This window comes from Perognathus longimembris, chromosome 22 (genome assembly GCF_023159225.1).
Source record: "Perognathus longimembris pacificus isolate PPM17 chromosome 22, ASM2315922v1, whole genome shotgun sequence".
NCBI lineage: Eukaryota > Metazoa > Chordata > Mammalia > Rodentia > Heteromyidae > Perognathus > Perognathus longimembris.
In genome coordinates, this window is record NC_063182.1 from 7,721,362 (window position 1) to 7,745,677 (window position 24,316).

The window sequence follows — 24,316 nt, forward strand, 5'->3', positions numbered from 1 at the left end:
TATACACATAGAAAAAATTGTTAATTCTTACCATTAACAGTATTTCAAGAGAAAATCTGGAATCTGGGATAATATACTTTTTGAATAGGGATGAGGAAAAATAAAAGTAATCACAGGGGGAAAAAATACCAATTTTCACTAGTCATAACAGCAAATTAAATGACATATTTTACAGTATAATTATATATTAATCTTGAAATAAAGTAAAGTCTCATTGGGGCTGGGAATATGGCCTAGTGGCAAGATGCTTGCCTCCTATACATGAAGCCCAGGGTTCGATTCCCCAGCACCATATATATAGAAAACAGCCAGAAGTGGCGCTATAGCTCAAGTGGCAGAGTGCTAGCCTTGAGCAAAAAGAAGCCAGGGACAGTGCTCAGGCCCTGAGTCCAAGGCCCAGGACTGGCAAAAAAAAAAAAAAAAAGGTAAAGTCTCATTAACTAGCTCATATAAAATGTATTTGCTCGTGTCAAAGAAGTGTTATGCTTAAGAGTATCTAACAAGAGAACAGGAATAATGGCTATTTTTCTAATATTGTTATAAGGAAAAAAATTAAAGTAACTGGAACAATCTGGATGTAATGGAAATAAACATCTACTTCCCATTATATTTTTTTTATGTTTTTGTTATTATTTGTCTCCTCCCCCCCCCATACACACACACATTCTTTTTTTAAAAAGTTTTTCAACAGGGTCTTTCATATAATCCAGCTGGGCCTGGAACTCAGTAGACAGCCTAGGATGGTCTTAAACTTCTGATCTTCCTGCCTCAGCCTCATGATTGGTGGGGTTATAGGTATTATACTACCACATCAAGCTTAGTTATATATTATTTTTAAAGGAAATGAAAAGTATGATTATTATTTGTTTCTCATTCATTAGGATTAACTTTAGTAAGCAGCAGAAAAATGAACCTTGCCCAGTTGCATGTATGAGTAACAAAATCAACAGTCTATTTGTTTCTATTTTATCTAGCATCAGAAAGACAAAGGAGAAGACTCTCTACTTACAATTCCCTTTTAAGTAGTAAAAATAAATAAAACATCAAAACCCTTCCAAAACTTTAGTCACTAAAGATTATTTGTGCTTACTTGTGCTAATTCATAATAGCCTGCTGAACAGGCTAAACACAGCAGGCTTTCACCTTCTTCTGTATGTTCATTTACACTTCTGCCTTCATCCAACAATTTACGAACAGCATTCACATCTCCATCTGAACAAGCTTCTGCTAGACTGCGACTGAAAAGAAAACCATAAAACATTAGCTATAGAGAAAAACCTTGGTATCCTATAAAAAATTACATCAAATGGGATGACAGTGTTCAAAAGAAATATACTCTTTATCTGGCTTATATAACTGTAACCCTCTGTATATCATCTTTACAATAATACTAAAATTTTTAAAAGAAATCACATCAAATATAGTTATTTTATGTAAATATAAATATATATAAGAAAAAACATCCTGTTTGCAACTCTAATTACTCATGTTCAAGTAGGCAAATGGTAAATTTTTAAATAGCTGTTATTTTTATCTTTTAAAATCATTCTGGTAAACTGAGTGTTTTTAAAATTGAAGTTGGCTACAAAAAGCAATGAGCACTTTTCAACACTTAAAGAGATTTTTAGACAAGCTCACACTTGTAATCCTAGCTACCTAGGAAGGATTGTGGTTCAAAGCCACCCTGGGCAATAAAGTCCCTGAGAATCTTATCTTCAATTAACCACCAAAAAAAGCAAGGAGTGAAGCTGTGGCTCAAGTGGTAGAGCACTACCTTGAGCAAAAAAGCTCAGGGATAGCACCCAGGCCCTAAGTTCAAGCCCAGGATTTGGGGGGAGGAGGGGAGAAGAGAGGGAGACCTTCAGACAGCTAACAGAATAGTGTGATTAAGGAGTTCAGAATAAAAGCACCTTGTATTGTTCAGATTTTGACTGGTAAAGTGCTTTTATATCTGAAGGTGATATAAAAACCTTGTTAACATGCTGGATGTTGGCAGCTCACACATATAATCCTAACTACTCAGGGGGCTGAGATCTGAGGATCATGGTTCAAAACCAGCCTGCGTGGGAAAGTCTGTAAGACTCTTATCTTCAATAAACTAGCAAAGTAGTTGGAGGTGGAGCTGTGGCTGAAATGGAAGCGTTGTAAGCTTGAGCAAAAAACCTCAAGGACAGCACCCAGGACCTGAGTTCCCAGCCTAGGAATAGCAAACATTAAAAAATCTTTTTAACATATTATAACAAATCTTTATCCTTTGAGGCATTAGATGCACTTTAGATAAATAAGGCTTTTGTTTTTTTTTGTTGGTGGTGGTGGTTGTGGGGCTTGAACTCTGGACCTGTGTGCTAGCCCTCAGCTCTTCTGTTCAAGGCTAGCACTCTACTACTTTCAGTCACAGTGCCACTTCCGGTTTTCTGGTGGTTAATTGGAGATAAGAGTCTCAGCGACTTTCCTGTCTGGCTGGCTTTGAACCAAGATCCTCAGATCACAGCCTTCTAAATAGCTAGGATTATAGGTGTGAGCCACCAGTGCCTGGCTAGATGAAGTTTTTATATGCTACTGATGTATTCATTCCCAAAGACATTTTGGGATATGATCCTATTGCTTAAAATCTTATTTGATAACAGCAAAGATGAAAAATCTCAAATAGAATTCCACTATAAAATTATATCAGTGAAACTTGCAATTTAATGTGCCTGTAAGTCACACACAATTTCCTGTTTTATTTTATTTTTCTGCCAGTCCTGGGGCTTGGACTCAGGACCTGAGCACTCTCCATGGCTTCTTTTTTGCTCAAAGCTAGCACTCTACCTCTTGAGCCACTTCCAGCTTTTTCTGTTTATGTGGTGGTGGGGAATTGAACCCAGGGCTTCAGGCATGCAAGGCAAGCACTCTGCCACTAAGCCATATTTCCAGCCTACAATTTCCTGTTAAAGTGCAGATTCAGATTCTGGGATAGGGCTCATGAATTTCTAACAAGCCCTAAAGCCCTAATGTGATGCTGATACTGACTGGCCATGGATCATACTTGAATAGCAAACAACTATATTACTGTATAAGTAACTCATTTCACTTACTGCTACTCAAACATTCAGTTTAGAATTTATAGCTATAAACTATTAAATAAGTAACTTCTTATGAAGTAGAAACCAGGGCCAAAAATGGTGACACATGCCTATAATTAAAGCTACTTTGGATATGGAGATTCAGAGAATCACACAATTTGAAGCCAGCCCAGGGAAAATGAATGAGACCTCAACTTAACTAAACAAGGCAAGTATGCTAGTACGCTCCTGTAATACCAGCTATGAAGGATATGTAGGTAGGAGAATCTGCATCCAAGGGTGGTCATTTGCAAGAAACACAAACTGAAACTGAAAAATAACCAGGGCAAAATAAGGCTGGATGTGTGGCTCAACTGATAAAAGCCCCAGCTTAGCAAGCATGAGACCCTCCACTCAGCCTTCATAGTACAACAACAAAAACCCAATTAAGTAGAAACCAGGACTTATTCAGTATGGGTTTCTCATACATTCCAGTATAAAACACTGTAAAAATAAAAATATCAGCCAGGCACCAGTGAATCATGCCTATAATCCAAGCTACTCAGGAGGCTGAGATCTGAGGATAGTAGTGGTGCAAAGCCAGCCCAAGCAAGAAAGTTCATGAATCTCATTTCCAATTGACCACCGAAAACCCAGAAGTGGAACTGTGGATCAAGTGGCAGGGGACAACTAGAAATAGAATAGAATAAAATAAAATATCAGATTGCAGACATGGCTCAAGTGTTGGAGAGCTTGCCTAATAAACATGTGGCCTTGAATTTAATCCCCAGTACCTCAAAAAAGAATAAAAATATTAATATTTGGGTCTACTTAATACTTACATATTAATATACCCATTTAAAATGCTAATACCTACATTTAATATACAACTGGCCAATGGTTATAAGATCTTCTAAAAGATATATTTCACTGAAATTGGTTTTTCTCCTAAAATATACTCAAGAAAATTTCTAATATCCTACAAAAGTCATAAAAAACATACGTGTCCACTTGTCCTGAATTGTGGCTGTTTTCTGCTCTCATGCGTGTCAGTGCCGCCGCAGCTTCATCCAATGCACAGCTAACTGAGGATGTCAGTCTCCGGAGTACCTCAGGATCTGCAAAAGCTTTCCCATCAGCTGTTGACAATTTGCCAATTCCTTCAGTGTGCATTAGTCAGGTGGTGCGGGGGGAAAAAGCATGGAAGTGCAAATTAGATTACATTTTTAAACATTATTATCAACAGCAAGAAAATTGCAGTCCTCATAGATGAGATTAACATAAGATAAGAATAATTTCAGTTCTGCCTCAATGGTAAGGCTGTGGTGTAACAACTCATGTTTTAGTGTTTCCATCTTCACAATGCATGGATTAAATTATACTCTACCTAATTCCAAGTGTAACTTAATTTGATGATTTTACACAAAAAGTAGGCATACCATAAAATTTCTAGTGTAAGGCATTTGTCTATATTACTTTCAATAATAATGAAGATACTCTGTAATTTATTAAAATAATTGAACATTTTCTCCCTTTGGTCAAATTTCTTTTTTTGCCAGTCCTGAGGCTGAACTCAGGAAATGAGCATCTGTCCCTGAGCTTTTGTGCTCAAGGCTAGCACTGTACCACTAAAGCCACAGCTCTACTTGCCTTTTGCTGGTTAATTGGACATAAGACTTTCCTGCCTCAGATAGCTTCAAACCTCAAACCTTTTAACCTCCTGAGTAGCTAGGATTACAGGCATGAACCACCAGGACCTACCTCTACTTTTGCAGCAACATTTTAAATTAAGTTCACTTTTATGATCACCATAAATAAACTTAATGCAAACAAAAATGAGAAAGTAATATACACATCTTCCAATGAATTTACATCATTTATAAAGAGGTACTACACAATGCTGGGAATACAGCTCAGTGGTAGAGTGCTTGTCTAGTATGCACAAAGCCTGGATTCAATCCCCAATATATAAACAAACAAATAAATAAATAAATGCAAAATGAGAGGAACCAGGCAATTTATTTACAATATAAAATGAATGGCTATGGGGAGGAGTGAGGGGGGTATGAGGGACAAGGTAACAAACAGTACAAGAAATGTATCCAATGCCTAACGTATGAAACTGTAACCTCTCTGTACATCAGTTTGATAATAAAAATTTGAAAAAAAATGAATGGCTATGAAAATGACAATAAGTTATTCTGAGTTATGAGGTCCTCTCAAAAACTATATATAGAAATGAATGCTAGTATAAACTTGAGGGAAACAATCTGATGTTAGGTAACAAAGTTTAAATGCAAATATCCCTTAATTCAGTAATGCCATTTTCTAGACATCTGTCCTATAGAGATACTTAGATTAAAAAATTTTACAGGGGGCTGGGAATATGGCTTAGTGGTAGAGTGCTTGCCTAGCATGCATGAAGCCCTGGGTTTGATTCCTCACTACCACATAAACAGAAAAAGCCAGAAGTGGCACTGTGGCTCAAATGGTGGAGTATTGGCCTTAAGCAAAAGAATCTCAGGGACATTGCCCAGGCCCTGAGTTCAAGACTGGCAAAAAAAGAAAGAAAGAAAAAAGAAAAGTTACAGATGTACAAAAGCATTAACTGCAGTATATTAACTGCAGGATATTGCCAGGTGCCAGTGAGTCAAAGCCAGCCTAGGCAGAGAAATCTGTGAGACTCTTCTCTCCAATTACCCACCAGAAAACTGGAAGTGGAGCTGTGGTGGAGTGCTAGCCTTGAGTGAAAAAACTCAAGTAAAATGCCTAGGTCCTGAGTTAAAGCTCCACTACTGACAAAACAAAAATAAATAAACAAAAAACTAGATATAAATTAAGTATTTCTCATTAAGGAATTGGTAAATCAACTATTATCTCAACCACCAAAAGGAAGAAAAAAATTAACACACACAAGTTATGGAAGGATACTGACAATAAATTAAATATACACACACACAGAACTATATTACTGTAAGGGGAAAGGTTTAGGACTACATGTAAACCTTGACAATGAAAATGCTTTATTATTTACTTAATTCAGGTCATGTAGCTTTAGCTATTTTATAATATGTACTACAATTACAATTTTTAAAGGAGTTTCATATTGCTTTTGTTTGTTGGAGACAAACATCCTCCCTAGTGCTAGGATTATAGATGTGTACTACCATGTTCTTCTTGATATGGCTTTAGTTTTGAATTTTTCCAAGAATCGTGAAGAATCTTAAAGAAAAAATATTTTCAACATTCTCTTTTGTTTTTTTGAGACACTGTCTTGCTACATAGTTCAGCTGGTCTCCAAGTCACAATCATCCTAACTCAGCGCTGAGATGACAGGCTCCACTTTATTTTACATTAAAATAGTGTGAACAGGGCTGGAGGCATGGCTCAGCTGGCAGAGCATGAGCCATTGGGCAAAAGCATCAGGCACTGAGTTTGAGTCCCAGTCTCAAACCCAAAAATAAAATAAAATAGCGTTTAAAGTCTAGGTTCCTTTACAAGGGACTAACATAACCTCACAACTGAAAACACAAACATAAATCTAAAAATTCCTCCAAAATGTTATAGGCTCAAAACAATGTCCAAAGGGAAAAAAAGGCAAACTGAAATATCAAAGCCCAGAAAAAAGTATCCAATAAGTAACTATCTTGCCTTTGGAAGGAACATATAACTTTACAGTACATCATCTGATCATTTCTTTGGATACGATATTGTAAAAATGTTGAAACTGTCAAAGCATACAAAAATTTAGAATTCAATTGTTTGACTACTACCCAGAGGAGAGTCATTATTTAACTTTTATTATTTTCTCTAACAATATAGGTATGAAAACATATGAAGAACTCCCTAAATCGGTTCAAATTTGTTTTTAAAAGTCAGTTTGGGAAGTGGTACTGAGGATCAAGTGGTAGAGTGCTAGCCTTGAGCTGAATAGTTCAGGGACAGTGCCCAGGCCCAGAGTTTGAGCCCCATGACAAACAAAAAAAAAGAAAAAAGTCACAATTTGATGCCTCTCCCCATTTTTTTTAAGATGGTCCCAAAGTTTGAACTCGGGCCTTGCATGCACTTAACAGATATTCTATCACTTTAGCCACATCCTAGCCCTTTGGTACCCATTATTTTTTAGGTAATATCTTTTCATTAGGTAGCATCTTTTTCCCAGGACCAAACTCAAAACAGAAATCCTCCTACCTAAGGCCTCCCTGGCACCTAGGTTCACAGACATACTACCATGACAGCTTGCTAAAATAGGTTTTTTGCCTAGGCTGTCCTCAAATCTTCCCAATCTTAGACTTTTGAGTAACTGGGATTATAAGCATGAGTCACTATACCTGGCCATATCTCTTACATTTTTATGTATCACCACACTCAGCTCTATCTATTACATTTTAATTGATCAATTTCATTATAGGTGCAATTTTAAGTTTTCATTAATAACTGGTTGATTATCAACTGGTATCTTTACTATATATAATAAAAATTCTAGAGTTGAGTCCAGAAGCTGTTCATTACTTTCAACCAAGAGCTTTTAAAATATAAAATGCAAATATCACTTGGGCAACAGGTGCTCACACCTGTAATCCTAGCTTCTTGGGAGTTTGAGATGGCGAGTTGGCTTAATGGTGTAGACTTATTATTTTAGCTACCACAGGAAGCCTAAAATAGGAAAATCACAGCCTCAGTCACAACAATGGAAAAGCAAGATCCTATCTCAAAACTAGTCAGTGCAGCCAGGTACAGATGGCTTATGCCTATAATCCTAGCTACTCAGGAGGCTGGAATCTGAGGATCACGTTTCAAAGCGAGGCCAGGCAGGAAAGTCCATGAGACTCTTATCTCCAATTAACCAACAAAAAACTGGAAATGGAGCTGTGGCTCAAGGGGTAGAGCACTACACTTGAGCAGAAAAACTAAGGGACAGTGCCCAGATCCTGAGTTCAAGCCCCAGTATCAACACACACACACACACACACACACACACACACACACACACTTTATTTAAGAAACAAAAAATAAATTTTACAGAAACTGCAAGCTTTATACAATGTTGTATAATCTTGTGATAATCTTAATTATATAAAGTGATCTAGACTTCAAACAGATAGATCAATTGATATAAAAACAGACAGACAGATAGATGATACAGAGTACCTGCAGCTTCTAGCAATGCTTCTAGTCGTGCCTGTGTCTCTGGATCCACAGTGCGTAAGTCTGCTCCTTCTGCAGTACTTGATAAGAATATCTCTGATGTTGTTTTAAGCACTGGGTTATCCAAGTCTTCTTGGTCCAAAATAAATGATTCAACCTGTTTACAAAATAAAGATGAAATATTCATAAATAGGACAGCAACATGAGTAGTAAACCTATAATTTAAGATGTTACTTTTAACTGGAAACTTAAAAATAACCAGATAAATTATTAGAGAAACAAAGAGCTGTGGGAAAGGACTTTGTTGTAGGATTTGGATGGTTTCTTTTTTTTTCCCCCCTTTGGTGATGTTAAAGAGTTTGAACTCAGGGGGCTGGGAATATGACCTAGTGGTAAAGTGCTTGTTTCACAAACATGAAGCCCTGGGTCTGATTCCTCAGCACCACACATATAGAAAAGTCCAGAAGTGGCGCTGTGGCTCATGTGGTAGAGTGCTAGCCTTGAGCAAAATGAAGCCAGGGACAGTGCCCAGGCCCCAAGTTCAAGCCCCAGGACGGGCAAAAAAAAAAAAGTTTGAACTCAGGGCCTTGTGGCTCACACTTGTAAGCCTAGCTATTCCAGAGGCTGAGATGTAGAGGACTTCAGCTCAAAACCAGCCTAGGTAGAAAAATCATTGAAGGTCCATTTCCAAAATAACCAGCAAAACACCAGGACATGATACATTATACAGTATTCTAGGCATTCAAGCATAGTGAAACCAAAGGAAGATACTCTCAGGGAAGGAACACAAAGGCACAATGCCTATATATGCCTCTAATCATATTTATTGAAATAAACTCCAGGAAATGGAAACATACAAAATAACTAGCAAAAACCAGGACTGGAAGTGTGGCTCAAGTAGTTAAAACACTAGCCAAGACAAGCTGAGAAGCTCAAGTCCCTGAGTTCAAACTCTGGCAAGGAAGGGAAAAAGGAGAGACAAGAGTAGAAGAAAGGAGAGAGAGAGAGAGAGAGAGAGAGAGAGAGAGAGAGAGAGAGAGAGAGAGAGAGAGAATTCAAACACTGGTATAGGAGAGAGGGAAGGAGACAGAATGAGAGGTAGTATGATCCTTATTGTGCATGTATATAAATATGAGCATGAGTACCTGTGAGTATACTTATGAGAATATATTTATATATTTATGTACATAAAGACCCATATATGTCTGTAATATGTAAATATGAATAGGCAAGGGAAAATTAATGTTTTGAGGGGTTTTTATTGTCAGTCGTGGGACATGAATTCTAGGATTGCGTGCTGTTCCTGAGCTTTTGTGCTCAGGGACAGCTAGCACTCTACCAGTTTGGGCTACAGCCCCACTTCCGGTTTTTAGGTGGTTAATTGAAGATAGGAGTCTCATGAAGCTGGGAGCTAGTGGCTCATGCCTGAAATCCCCGCTACTCAGGAGGCTAAGATCCGAGGATAGCCATTCAAAGCCAGCTTGGGCAGAAAAGTACATGAGACTTCTCTCCAATTATCATAAAAAAAGTCAGAAATGGCGTTGTGGCTCAAGTGGTAGATTGGTAACTGAGCAAAAAGGAGTCCAGGGACAGCACCCAGGTCTGGCATTCAAACTCTAGGACCAGCAAAATAATAATAATAAAGTCTGACAGACTTTCCTACCTGGGCTGGCTTCAAACCACGACGCTCAGATCTCCTGAGTAGCTAGGAATACAGGTATGAGCCACCAGAGCCCAGCAAAAATTAATGTTTTTGAAGACATATATATATTTTTATTTTTTATTTTTTATTTTTTTGCCAGTCCTGGGCCTTGGACTCAGGGCTTGAGCACTGTCCCTGGCTTCTTTTTGCTCAAGGCTAGCACTCTACCACTTGAGCCACAGCGCCACTTCTGGCCTTTTCTATATACGTGGTGCTGGGGAATCGAACCCTGGGCTTCATGTATACGAGGCAAGCACTCTTGCCACTAGGCCATATTCCCAGCCCCCAAGACAGATTGTAAAAGTACCACAAAATTTAAGTACTTCTCCAAGGCACAAAACTAGTAAGTAGCAAAATCAGTTTCAAATTCAACATAGAGTCTACACTCTTAAACACTGGGATATACTACTTCAGTTTATAAACAAAGAGCCAAAGGAACTAGCCTGTTTTGCTGTTAATCAGTTTTTTTGTTTTTTGTTTTTTTGCCAGTCCTGGGCCTTGGACTCAGGGCCTGAGCACTGTCCCTGGCTTCTCTTTGCTCAAGGCTAGCACTCTCCCACTTGAGTCACAGCACCACTTCTGGCCATTTTCTGTATATGTGGTGCTGGGGAATCGAACCCAGGGCTTCAAGTATACAAGGCAAGCGCTCTTGCCACTAGGCCATATCCCCAGCCCTGTTAATCAGTTTTAACAATAGAAAAAAAAGGTGGGATGTTCATATATGTAATATATAGTACCAACTTAATACTATATTACATATTTATATATTAATATAGTGTAATATGTTACATATATTAGTAATATATGTAATATATAATACCAACTATTATGGAAGTAGTTAAGTTAGCAAAAGAGCCAGACACTAAAAGGTCACATGAACTGTGGAGCATGGCAAATCCATGGACAGAAAGTAACTTAGTGATTGCCTAGGGAGTGGGGAAAGAAAGAACAGGAATGATTTTAATGAGTCTGAAGTTTCTTTCTGGAATGATGAAAATGTTCTGGAATTTAATAGCTCTCTATAACCCAGTAAATGTACTAAAAGCTGCTAAAATGTAACTTCAAAAATGTTAAATTTGCTGGATACTAGCACCTCACTCCTATAATAATAGCCACTCAGGAGGCTGAGGGCTGTGGTTCAAAGCCAGCCCAGGCAGGAAAAGTCCCCATGGGACTGTTATCTCCAATCAACCACCAGAAAACTGGAAGTGGAGCTGCGGATCAAAGTGGTAAAGCACTAGCCTTGAGTGAAAGATTTTAGGGATAGCACCCAGGCCCAGAGTTCAAGCTCCATGACTAACAACAAAAAAAAAAAGTTAAATTTATGGTTCATGAATTATATCACATTAAAATGTAAGGTTCATCCCTGTACTCCTAACTATCTAAGAGTCAGAGGTCTGATGAATAAAGTTTGAAGCCAACTTGGGCAGAAAAGTCAGACACACCATCTCCAATTAATCAGCAAAAAAGCTGGGTTGGATGCACAGCTCAAGTAGTAGAATGACAACCATGAGTGAAAAAGGCTAAGAGCATAATGCCCAAAGTTCAAGTTCCAGCACCAATGTACACGTGCTGCCCCCAACAGACATAAATGAAAACTTGATAGAATATCTAGAATATAACTTAAAATGATGACTTTCCCCTAATCTCCCTATCCTGTCCTGCTCACAGGTTGCTGGTCCTGGGCTAGCACTCTACCACTTGATGATCCTCAGATCGCAGCCTCCTGAGTCATTAGGATTACAGGAGTGAGCCACCTGTGTCCAGCCATAATTCATTTTTTACACAGTATTTATTGAATACCATGACTGCTTTTGTTCATCCTTCATGACTCCATACTGTGCCCCCCTTCTACTCCCTAAAAAGACAAAACAAAAACAAATAACACCAACAGTAACAACAAATATGTTTCTATTCCTTGATACTCATTTTGACAAATAGTATTTTAGATATTCAGGAGTTGTGCCTTTGGGCTCCTCCTTTGTGTACACATGCGCAGAGGCTTGTATAAGTTATCATGTCCAATTGTGCTTTAGATATAGCTTCCACGTATCAGAGAAAATATGTACTATTTGTCTCTCTGAGCTTAGCTTGCCTCACTTAACATGATTTGTTCTAAGTCTGTCAGTTTCCCTGCAGATTACATATTATTGTTTCTAAGGAACAAGTAAAATTCCATTGTATATATGTACCACATTTTTTTGATCCACTCATCTATTACAAGGCATCTGGGCTGTTTCCATGACTTAGCTATTGTGAATAGCAATAAACATGGATGTGCAAGTGTCTTACAATCTTCTGGATAGATGCCCAAGATTATAGAGATGTTCTATGTTTACTGTTTTGTTTTGTTTAAATTAGGCTTGGGGCTTGAACTCAGAACCTAACCACTGCCCTTGAGCATTTTTCTCAAGGCTAGTGCTCTACCATTTGACCCACAACTACACTTCTGGCTTTTGTGTGTGTGTGTGTGTGTGCTTTATGGGAGTCTCACAGACTTGCCAGCCCCAACTGACTTTGAACCTCAGTCCTCTCAGATCTCAGCTTCTTGAGTAGCTAGGAGTACAGGCATGAGCCACCAGCACCCCACTTAGGTTTAGTTTTTTTAGGAACCTCCAAACTACCATCCAGAGTGGTTGTGCTAGTTTACATTCCCACCAACAGTGTACTAGAGTTCCTTTTCCTCACATCCCCCACCAGCATTTGTTATTGCTCAAATTTTTGATGTTGACCAATCTAACTGGGGTGAGATGGAATGTTAATATTGTTTGGATTTGCATTTCCTTTATCCAGGGATGTTAAGCATTTCCTCATGTGTTTGCCATTTATTTATTCCTCTGAGAAGTCTGTCTTTAGCTTCTTTGCCCATTTATTAATTAGTTGTTTTTTGTTTTTGGTGGGTTTTTTTTTTGAGCTCCTTGTGTATTTCAGGTATTAGGCCTTTGTTGAATGTATTGCTGATACAAATCTTTCTAGTTTAGTAACTCTAATCCAATTATGTTATGTTCACTTAAGTTATGTTCTTTGCTGTGCAGAAACTTTTTATTTTGATGTAATCTTGTTTGATGTAATCCCATTTGTCAAGTCTCTCCTATTTGCTATGCCCTTGAATTCTTTTCAAAAAGTTCCTGCCCATGCCTATAAGCTCTAGCGTTTCTCGCACTCCATCTTGCAGTAGTTTCAAGGTTTCTAGTTTGATGTTGAAATCTCTGACCCACTTTGAGTTGATATTGGTGCATGATGACAAAGAGATCCAATTTTAGTTTTCTACATATGAATGTCTAGTTTTCCAAACACCAATTATTGAAGATGCTGTCTTTTCTTTCAGTGTAGATTTTTGGCTCCTTTGTCAAATATCAGATGATTTAAGTATATAGCTTTATTTCTGAGTCTTGTAGTCTGTTCCACTGATCTTGGGGCCTGTTTTTGTGCCAGTACCACGCTGTGTTTTTCTTTTTTCTTGGCAATACTCGGGTTTGAACTCAGGCCTTGAACTTTCTAAGCAGGCATTCTAAAACTTGAGCCGCATTTCCCCTCAACTACATTTAAAAATTTTTTATATTATTATTATAAAATATTATGTTATAAAATATTATATTATTATATAATTTTATAATATTATTAAAATATTATAAAAGGTGTTGCACAGAGGGGTTGCCATTTCATAAATCAGGTAATGTGTATATTTCTTTTTCTGGACAATGTCATTCCTCCCTTTGCTTTCTCAGTTTCTCCCTTACATCCCTGCCCCACAAGTTACATGGGTCATTTCCCACATTGTGTATACTGAAGAGCATGGTTGTATTTATTCATCCTGCCTCCTTCCCTTTCTGTCACCCCCTTTACTTCTCCTTAAAGAAAAAAAACCAAAGCAAAAACAAACACCATCATCACCACAAACAACAACAGTAACAAACAAACAAAATTTTTTTTTCAACTTCCTGGAGTCTGTTTCAATAAACAGTTATTTCAGAGAAGTTACATCTTTCAGTTCTTCCCCTAAGGGTATCCTCCTTTAGTCTGACTATGTGTGACTGCCTAGAGTCCAGTATAGATTATCACATTCAGTAATAATTTATATCTAGCTTCCACATGAAAGAAAACATACTCTATTTGTCTCTCTGGGCTTGGCTTACCTCACTTAACATGATTTGTTCTAGGTCCATCCACTTCCATGAAAATGACATTATCTTATTCTAAAGGATAAATAAGATTCCATTTTGTACATATACCACATTTTATTGACCTACTCATCTGTTGTAGAACATCTGGGCTGTTTCCATAACTTGGCTATTGTGAGTAGTACAACAATGAAAAGGATACTCAAATGTCTTTACGGCATCTTGACTTGTAGTGATCTGTGTAGATGCCCAAGAGTTGTATGACTGGGTCATGTTTAGTTTTTTTGAGGAACTTCCAAATGTCTTCCATAGTGGTTATATTAGTTTACATTCCTACCAAAAGTGCAATAGTGTTCCTTTTTCCCTGTATCCCTGCCAGCATTTGTGCTGTTTGAATTATTTATGTTGCCCAATCAAACGGGTGGGATAGAACCTCAAAGTTGCTTTGACTTGCATTTCCTTTATGGGAAGCATTTTCTCATGTCTTTTTTATTCTTACTTCTTCTCAGAAGTCTTCTTTATGCTCCTTTGCCCATTTATTGACTTAAACCACATTTTTTAAGACAGGATCTCACCATGTTACCTAGGCTGACCTAGAACTCAAGATCCTCCTGCCTCAGCCTCCCAAGTGATGAGATTACACATGTACACCATATAATACTATTATGTAAGATATGAGTTCATGAAGAGGTCACTAAACTGACTTTCTTCTGTAGAGAATAAGTGAACAATTTTAACAGGCCAGTAACTAGGGGAAAACATACAATATTAAGTACCTATGATACTACAATTATTCTAAATTCTGTTGGGAAGATAGGAATAGGCCAAATCCGTCAGCTGAGTTTCGAACTAAAAAATAAGTAAATAAATCTTTCTTTGTAACTTGTCAAGTCTCAAGTAAAATAAGCACCTTAGAAATGGTGCAGGCTTTTATTGTTCATAGTCAAATGACTAGAAATCTAACATAATTAGGATTATTTGGGCAGTAACATACAAATTTTATTTCTGTTATGTAACCACACAAACGATTAAGACTGACTTGGGGGCTGGGGATATAGCCTAGTGGCAAGAGTGCCTGCCTTGGATACACGAGGCCCTAGGTTCGATTCCCCAGCACCACATATACAGAAAACGGCCAGAAGCGGCGCTGTGGCTCAAGTGGCAGAGTGCTAGCCTTGAGCGGGAAGAAGCCAGCGACAGTGCTCAGGCCCTGAGTCCAAGGCCCAGGACTGGCCAAAAAAAAAAAAGACTGACTTGGTGTGTCAGGTAAATTGTGTTACTTAAGTTTTTAATACAGACCTTGTCAGCAGTTGCTAGATGACATCTGCAAAAACTCTACTATAGTCTATATTTTTTCCATTTTATTCCTTACTGTCTTGAAAACTGTAAATTCTATCCATATTCTTCTTAGAAACTATCATTCATACTAGATGTACTCAGACTACACCTATCCAAACCAGCTATTTCCTCTTCTTTTTACCTCCTCTCAAACATATATCACCAGACTCTGCCAGGGAGTAAACACTTAAAAACATACACACAGACAGTAATAACTATGACAACTTGATCTTTCGAAAGCATAGTAAACCTCAGATTTAAATAATATAAATTTCTACCAGTCATTTTTAGCATATATAGAAAAGCAGAAACTTCAAAAGGGGAAGAGGAGAGACTATTTTATAGGTAACCAGAAATTCTGTAGCATATTAAATAAATACACCCAAGTTAGAACAGCCAAAACAATCCTGAAAAACAATTAAGTCAGAGAACTTAATACTTTCCAATTTCAAAACTTACTACTAAAAGCTACAGTGGCATAAAAAGGCAAATAGAACAGTGAGCTAGAATAGAGTCCAAAAATTAAACTTTACAATGATAGTCAATTGATTTTTCACAGGAATGCCAAGACATGTTAGGAAAATTTGTAGTCGTTTAAACAAAAAAATGCTGGCAAAAATTGGTTAACTAGGGCTGGGAATATGGCCTAGTGGTAGAGCGCTCGCCTCGTATACATGAAGCCCTGAGTTCGATTCCCCAGCACCACATATATAGAAAATGGCCAGAAGTGGTGCTGTGGCTCAAGTGGTAGAGTGCTAGCCTTGAGCAAAAAGAAGCCAGGGACAGTGCTCAGGCCCTGAGTTCAAGCCCCAGGACTGGCCAAAAAAAAAAAAATTGGTTAACTATAATCAAAAGAAGGTGGACTGCTACCTTACAATTAGCTTAGCCAGGTGCGGGTGGCTAATGCCTATACTAAGGAGGCTGAGATATGAGGACCATGGTTCAAAGCCAGCCCAGGCAAGAATGCCTGTGAGATTTTTATCTCCCAAATAACCACCAAAAAGCTGGGAGCTTTTGAGTGTTATCCTAGAGCACAAAACTTCAGGGACAGGGCCTAGGCCATGAGTTCAAGCCCAGGCCCAGCACCAAATACAAAAATAAAAATCCTGGGGCTGGCAATGTGGCTTTAGTGGTAGAGTGCTTGCCTAGCATGCATGAAACCCTGGGTTCGATTCCTCAGCACCACATAAACAGAAAAGGGCAGAAGTGGCACTGTAGCTCAAGTGGTAGAATGCTAGCCTTGAGCAAAAAGAAGCCAGGGACAGTGCTCAGGTCCTGAGTTCAAGCCCCAAGACTGGCCAAAAAAAAAAAAAGAGCAAAGACGTAAACATAGTAATTAAAACTATAAAAATTTAGAAGACAATATTTCTGTAACATGGTACAGCTGTTGTAGTTCCCCATAAAGTTAAACATGAAGTTACTATATAACATAGCAATAGTACTCTTAAGTATATATCCAAAGGAAGTGAAGATAGATTTTAAAGCTAGATGAAGGCCTATAGCATTAATCCTAATAATCAAATATAGAATTAACCTAAGTGTCATAATGAACAAAAAACCCATAAAATTATTATTCCAGTGAAGTACTGACAAATGATACAAAATGTACAAACCTTGAAAACACTGCATATGTTTTAAAAAAGACAAACACAAAGGCCATAAATGATACTGTTCTGATTACGTGCAAACCAGGTAAAACCATGAAGACAGAAAGACCACATTGTATTCAGGCACAGTGATATACACTTGCAATCCCAGCTACTAGAAAGATACAATAATGGTACTAGGGCTGCTTGCGCAAAAGCATAAGACCTTACATAAAAAACAAAAACTAAAAAGACCAGGTGCTTAATAATTGAAGGAGTTATTGCTTAGCAAGCCCAACGCCCTAAATTCAATCCTCAGTACCAAGGGCTAGGGATACGGAGACAGACACACACATACACACACACACACACACACACACACACACACACGAATACAAGGGGGATGCAGCTCAATGGTAAAGTGCCTACTTAGCATGAATAAAACCTTGTGTTTGATCCCCAGCATTACAAACACTAAAGGAATCCTCATCAGACCAAAATTCAGCCAATAAAAGGACAAATGGGGGGGGGGGGGGCGGAAGGTATTATCTTCTGAAATCATCTATTAAAAGTAAATATTACATGTTATTTGGGTCCAATATCTTCAGGGAGAAAAATCAACAGGGCTCAAGCAGTCTCTGTTATAAATGCGTTTTAATGTTGTCATATTCAAGCTTACACAGGATTTGTATTAAAACTTGTTTTTACCCAATCGATCTACAGGTTCAAAACAATGTCTAACAAATCCAAATGGTATTTTATTATAGGAATGTAAAGAACAATCCTATTCATATAAAATGAGACTCTGAAGAGACAAATCTGTTCTTCTATCTTAATTCACTTTTCATATATACATATTTCATATGTACATATAGTCATGTTCTACACAACAATGGAATTTATTCTGAGAAATATGCTTTTGAAATTTTTCTTTTGTGTAAACATGATATTGTGTATTTACGTAAGCCCAGCAGATGCTACAACTTACTACTCATGGAGACTATTTTAACCTATTGCTTTTAGGCTACTAACCTTCCCAACATATTACTATACTGAATACTACTAGAATTATAACATGATAGTACTTTCGCTATCCTTGGAAAAATTACAGCAAAAATATGGAACAAACAATAAAAATGGTACACCTGTATATATCACAACATAAATTGAGCTTCCTGAACAAGAAGTTGCTCTAGATAACTCAGTAAATAAGTGATGAGGCAAATGTGAAGGCCTAGGACATTACCATACACTGCTGTGGACCATATACGTGGTACACACTTAGGCTACAATAAATTATTAAATATTTTTCTTCAATATGTTAACATTAGCTAATGGTATCTTTTTATTTGCAATCTTAAATAAATGTTTGACTCATATACCATTTAGTTTAAAGCAAAAATATTTTATGTCCTTTTTCCTTTGTTTTTGTTGATAGGGTATGACTATGAAACCCAGGCTGGCTTCAAATTCATCATCTTTCCAGACTCTGAGATGCAAAACAGTCTTGAAATTGGGCATCAGTGGCTCATGCCTGTAATCCTATCTACTCAGGAGGCTGAGATTTGAGAAATCAGTTTGAAGCCAACCACAGTAGAAAAGTCCATGAGGCTCTTAAATCCAATTAATCACCAAAAAACCAAAAGTGAAGGTATGGCTCAAGTGGTAAAGCACTACACTTAGCGGAAAAGTCCAGAGTCAGAATAAGGTCTTGAATTCATGCCAAAGAATCAGTCCCAAAATTAAAAAAAAAAAATATTGAAAAAGAGTAAAGTTGAAAAAAGCACTTTCTAATTTTAAAACATACTACAAAGCTGAGGGAACTGAAACTAACATAAGTACAGAGATATTGGGGTGAGGTTCAAATGGTAAAATGCCTAAGTAGCAAATGTGTGAAGCTCCATGTTCAAATCTCATTGTCTCAAAAATAAATTTAAAAATGAAAAAAAAGATACAGACCAACAGAACACATCAGATTCCAGAAATAACTACCTCTATATGATACCAATTGACCTTTTCTTTTGCCATCCTGGGGAAATAAGAATAAAAAATATGAGATATTACTTCAAACTCATTAAGATGACATTTATCACAAAAACAAGCTAGATGCCAGTGGTTCATGCCTGTAATCCTAGCTATTTGGGAGGTTAAGAATGGGAGGCCAGTCTGAGCAGAAAACTTCCAGACCCCTTCTGAACCCATAACTAGAAACAGTGGCATGCTTTTTACATGGGAGGCTGAAAACGGGAGAATCTTCATACCAGGCCAGACTAGGAAGAAAATTCTGAATGCTTGAGCTCCATAGAGAAGCTGGACATGACAGCACATGCCTGTGATCCCAGTGATAACATAAAGCCTAAAAGTAGGTAGATCCCAGCTCCAGCACATACCTAGGTAGGAAGTGATACTATATCCTAAAAATAACCAGTGAAGAAAAAGGGCTGGAGGCATGGCTCAGCAGGATCACATCAGACTAGCAAGCAAATAGTAGTAATAATATGCAAAAAAATAAACATTGGCTAGAATGTGAACAAAACTAGTTTTGCTAGTAGGAAAATAAAAATTGTATAGCTGCTATAGAAGACAGTATAATTACAAATACTCAGAACAACCCATCTAGCTGGGCGAAGGTGGTTCATGCTTGTAATCCTAGCTACTCAGGAAGCTAAGATCTGAGGATTGTGGTTTGAAGCCAGTCAGGGCAGTAAAGCCCAGGAGACACTATCTCCAATTAACTTCCAAAAACAGCCAGAAGTGAAGCTGTGGCTCTAGTGAAAGAACACAAACCTTCAGCACAAAAGCTCAAAGATAGTATTCAGGTCCAAAGTTCAAGCCTCAAGACCAAAACAACAACAACAACAAAATGGTAGCAAAACAATCCACCTATGGCTAACTATATATACAAAAGAATGAAATACAAGATCTCATAGATATATTTGTATACCTATGTTCTTAGTAATAATTACAATACTCACAATAGACAAAAGAGCCAGTATGGTGGCCTGAGCCTATAATCCCAGCACTGGGGAGCCTGGACAGAAAGAACTCTGAGTTTGCGACTGGCCTGGTATACAGTCATTCAAATCTCAAAAAAAAAAAAAAAAAAAAAAAAAGCTACCCAACTGACTGAAAGACATTATTAAATGTCTATCAATGGATGACCAGATAAAATATCTGTATGTACCTATTTAAAGGACCCGTTAACACTATACATTTATACACACACACACACACACACAAACACACACACACAGATGGGATATTAGCTTAAAAAGGAATAAAATTCTATCATAACTGGATGAACCTTAGAAATATCATGCTAAGTGAGTAAAGCCAGTCACAAAAGAACAAATAACTACATTATTCCAATTACATGAGGTAGGTAGGGCCATCAAATTCACAAAGACAAAAGAATGGTGACTGCTAGGAGCTGGGGGCAGGGAGAATAGGCAATTATTGTTTAATGGGCACAGAATTTCAGTTGTAAAATATGACAAGGTTGTAGAGCTGACTGTTTGTGAAGGTTTGTGAATGTATGCAATATCACTTAACTTCACTCTTAAAAGTCACAATTTAAAAACCAGAACAAGGGCCTGGGTGCAACAACTCCTGTCTACAATCCTAGCTACTTAGAAGGCCAAAATCAGGAGGTGGAGATGAGGAGAATCCCAGCCTAAAGCTCATTCTTGCAAAATCTGAAACCGTATTTGAAAAATAACTCAAGTAAAAAAGGAATGGAGTTGTGGTTAAGGAGGTAAAGCACTTGCCTAGCAAGCGTGAAGCCCTAAGTTCAAACCCCAGTACTACCAAATAAAAAACAAAACAAAAAGATTAATTTTTTTTGTCAGTCCTTGCTGGGGCTTGTATTTAGGGCCTAAGTACTGTCCCTGAGCTCTTTTACTCAAGGCTAGAACTCTACCACTTTGAGCCAACATGCTACTTCCAGTTTTCTGGTGGTTAAATGGAGTTAAGAGTGTCACAGACTTACCTGCTCAGGCTGGCTTCAAACTGCAATCCTCAGATCTCACCTTCTGAATAGCTAAGATTTAAAGGCGTGAGCCACCAATGCCCAGAAAAATTTTTATGTTATAATATTTTACCACAATTTAAAAATGATAACCTTGTCTCAATCTACCTTTCCTCGTTATAAATTATTCAATACACTAAACTTACTTTCACAACTTAACATAACGATTTCCTTATTCAGTTTAATGGTTCTTACTTCGGGCTTGTCCCTAGAAGTATTCTTACATTTTTCAAAATTACTTATATCAAATAATTAGGATACAGTGGGATATCTTTCTTTCCATCATCCATATAGCTAGCTAGCTGTCTATTTTTAATTTTCTACTATTGAAAATAACATCTATGCAATGCAGTGAAGAAAAAAAATTCTCAAAACAAAGAACCAAAATTTTGAAAACTAAATCAATACATTCTTCTTGACAAATAGTTGTCATATTTCTCAGAAAATAAAAACAGGGGTGGAGGGCTTTACATAAATTTTTCCTTTCTTCCTGGTTTAGGTATACTTGTCAGGAAGAAAGGTAAAGTATTGTCATAAATAAGACCACAGACCTTCATTTATAGTAACCACAAAATGTCAGTAACTACCAATAGAATACTATATATATTTTAACACTGAATTTAGAATATAGCAATACTATACAGCCAATGTAAAATGTGAAGTTGGGCATATCTTTCTATTTCTTAATCCTTTTAAAAATGAATAAAATAGGGCTGGGAATATGGCCTAGTGGTAAAATACTTGACTCATATACATGAAGCTATGGGTTCAATTCCAAACCACACATACATAGAAAAAGCCAGAAGTGGCGCTGTGGCTCAAGTGGTAGAGTGCTAGCCTTGAGCAAAAAGAAGCCAGGGCCTAAGAAGCTCAGGCCTGAGTTCATGCTCCAGGACTGGCAAAAAAAAAAACCCAAAACAAAACAAAAAATGAATAAAATACCTGAACTTTCCAACTTCAATTACAAAGTTACCTTAGAATATTACTCAGTCTAAACTTCACGGGACTCAAAAGTGTATGTTCTTACTATACTGGTCTACATGGCTATCACCTATTTATTAAAAACACAGAAGTTTTTTAACAAAGCTGATTAAACTATTTTATATAAGGCATCAGAAAAAGATTGCAAGATGATTTCAGAGACAATGATAACTACAATGGGAATCAGAGGACCTTTTTTTCCCCTAGTTCTAATACACATTAAGCTGTGCAATGAGGCTTTACCCAGCTTTTTTGGGAAGTTTCTAAATTGGTATTTTTCATGTACAGTTTTTCTGTTTGTGTGTTGGTACTAGGGTTTTGAATTCTGACCTTCAAGCATGCTAGCAGACACTATAACACTTAAAACATTTCTAGCCTCAAGTTTTTGGTTTTTTTTCTTTTTGAGACAGGATCTTACTATGTAACTGAAGCCAGTCTGGAACTTGCAAAACAAGGCTAGTCTCTTAACTCATGACCTTCCTACTTCAACTACCCAAGTGCTGATGGCACGTACCCATTACAATACCTACAGATACTTTCCAAATTCCTTTTCTTAAAGTAGGACAATGTTAGCTCAAAAAATAGGGGAAAAAGGTCCCTGAAAAATCACCTTGTCTTGATTTTCCTCTTCACTTTAGATCTATGAAAGCTTTAACAGGGACTATGGTAATCCCGGCCTTTTTGGTAGCCAAAAACCTTGTTTCTTAATGGGAAGAAACAAGATAGTATGAGCTCTGAATTCTAACCCTAGTTTTACCAATCACTAGCCACTTGAGTCTTGTTTGTTTAGATTCATTATGTCATTACTCTGAACCTTCACTTACTCATCCTAAAAAAGTAGATAAGGGCTGGGAATATGACCTAGTGGTAGAGTGCTTGCCTCATATACATGAAGCCCTGGGTTCGATTCCTCAGCACCACATATATAGAAAACGGCCAGAAGTGGCACTGTGGTTCAAGTGGCAGAGTGCTAGCCTTGAACAGAAAGAAGCCAGGAACAGCGCTCAGGCCCTGAGTCCAAGGCCCAGGACTGGCCAAAAAAAAAAAAAAAAAAAAGTAGATAAGTCAGTGGCTCACACCTGTAATCCTATCTACTCAGGGGGCTGAGATCTGAGGATCGAGGTTCAAAGCCAGCCCTGGCAAGAAAGTCTGTGAGACTCTTATTTCCAATTAACCACTTAAAAAACAGAAATGGCACTGAGGCTCAAGTGGTAGAGTGCTAGCCTTGAGATGCAGAGCTCAGGGACAGTGCCCAGGCCCAGAGTTCAAGCCCTATGACTGACCAAAAAAAAAGTAGATAATACCTTCCTTAAAGGAGTATTGGAATGATTAAATGACAGAATCTAGTATGTTACTGGCATATAGTAAGCACTTAATATACGGTAGCAGTTACCTAATAGGAAATAAGACAGGATTATCACTAAGATTCCATGACTGTATAGACAAGCAACAGAAGACAAAGTGATCAACAAAGTCCAAAAAGACTAAATCAGGGGGCTGGGAATATGCCCCAGTAGTAGAGTGCTTGCCTCGCATACATGAAACCCAGGGTTCGATTTCTTAGCACCATATATTTATGCATATATATTTATTTATATATAGCCAGAAGTGGCACTGTGGCTCAAGTGGTAGAGTGCTAGCCTTGAGTAAAAAGAAGCCAGGGACAGTGCTCAGGTCCTAAGTCAAGCCCCAGGACTGGCAAAAAAAAACAAACAACAAACTGAAACTAAATCAGTTCATTTAGTGGTTAAAAATAAGGACTAATATTTCTTTTAAACTCTGGTTCTAAGATAAAGTAAATGTCACACAAAAAATAAAGTAGCTATGTCATTGTTTTTGCTTATTTGCCAACTCTAAATAATATTTTTAAAAACCACTTTGCTTTCCTTTAGCAACATATCTTATCTGTCACTGAATCATTTAGCCAGAAGATTTTCAGTAGTCCATCATCTTTTTATTACCAGACAGGCTCAAAAAGGAATATATTGAAATTCATTTCCACACTTTATGCATAACACAATTTATCACTTTAGTTTTGCTTTTGTTTTACACATTGCTAGAAACTAAAACCATGGTCTTGCACATTCTAAGCAAGCATTTACCACTAAACCACACCTTCATTTAATTTTTCAAAAATGTAAACCCTTCACAAGCTTGCCATTTAAAAATCTCACACAAAGCCAGGAGCCACTGACTAATGCCTGTAATCCTAGCTACTCAGGAGGCTGAGGCTGTAGCAAGGTTCACTGCCAGCCTGGGAAGAAAAGTTTACTGGATTCCATCTCCAAAATAACAAGCAAAAAGTAGGTTTGGAAGTGTGGCTCTAGTGATAGCACATCAGCATAGCAAACACCAAGTCTCTCTCTCTC

The 24,316-nt window shown here is 37.6% G+C and overlaps 1 protein-coding gene and 1 long non-coding RNA gene across 17 annotated transcripts in view; one reads left to right on the forward strand and one right to left on the reverse strand.

The window, feature by feature from the left end:
• Ankhd1 (ankyrin repeat and KH domain containing 1) overlaps window positions 1–24,316 on the reverse strand; it is a 124,451-nt gene that overhangs the window by 94,403 nt on the left and 5,732 nt on the right. For all 16 annotated transcript variants that reach the window (XR_007208663.1, XM_048331360.1, XM_048331359.1 and 13 more), the window contains exons 2-4: window positions 8,196–8,349; window positions 4,048–4,204; window positions 1,091–1,238 (exon numbers count right to left, since the gene is read on the reverse strand). Coding sequence is in view for 15 of the 16 variants with exons in the window: in XM_048331360.1 (XP_048187317.1) it covers window positions 1,091–1,238; window positions 4,048–4,204; window positions 8,196–8,349 (459 nt within the window). In the remaining variant the exon portion in view is untranslated. The remainder of the gene's footprint in view (window positions 1–1,090; window positions 1,239–4,047; window positions 4,205–8,195; window positions 8,350–24,316) is intronic.
• LOC125340001 lies at window positions 8–20,802 on the forward strand. Its single transcript, XR_007208664.1, has 3 exons — window positions 8–19; window positions 12,034–12,046; window positions 20,506–20,802. It is a non-coding gene; the product is annotated as an uncharacterized LOC125340001 (long non-coding RNA).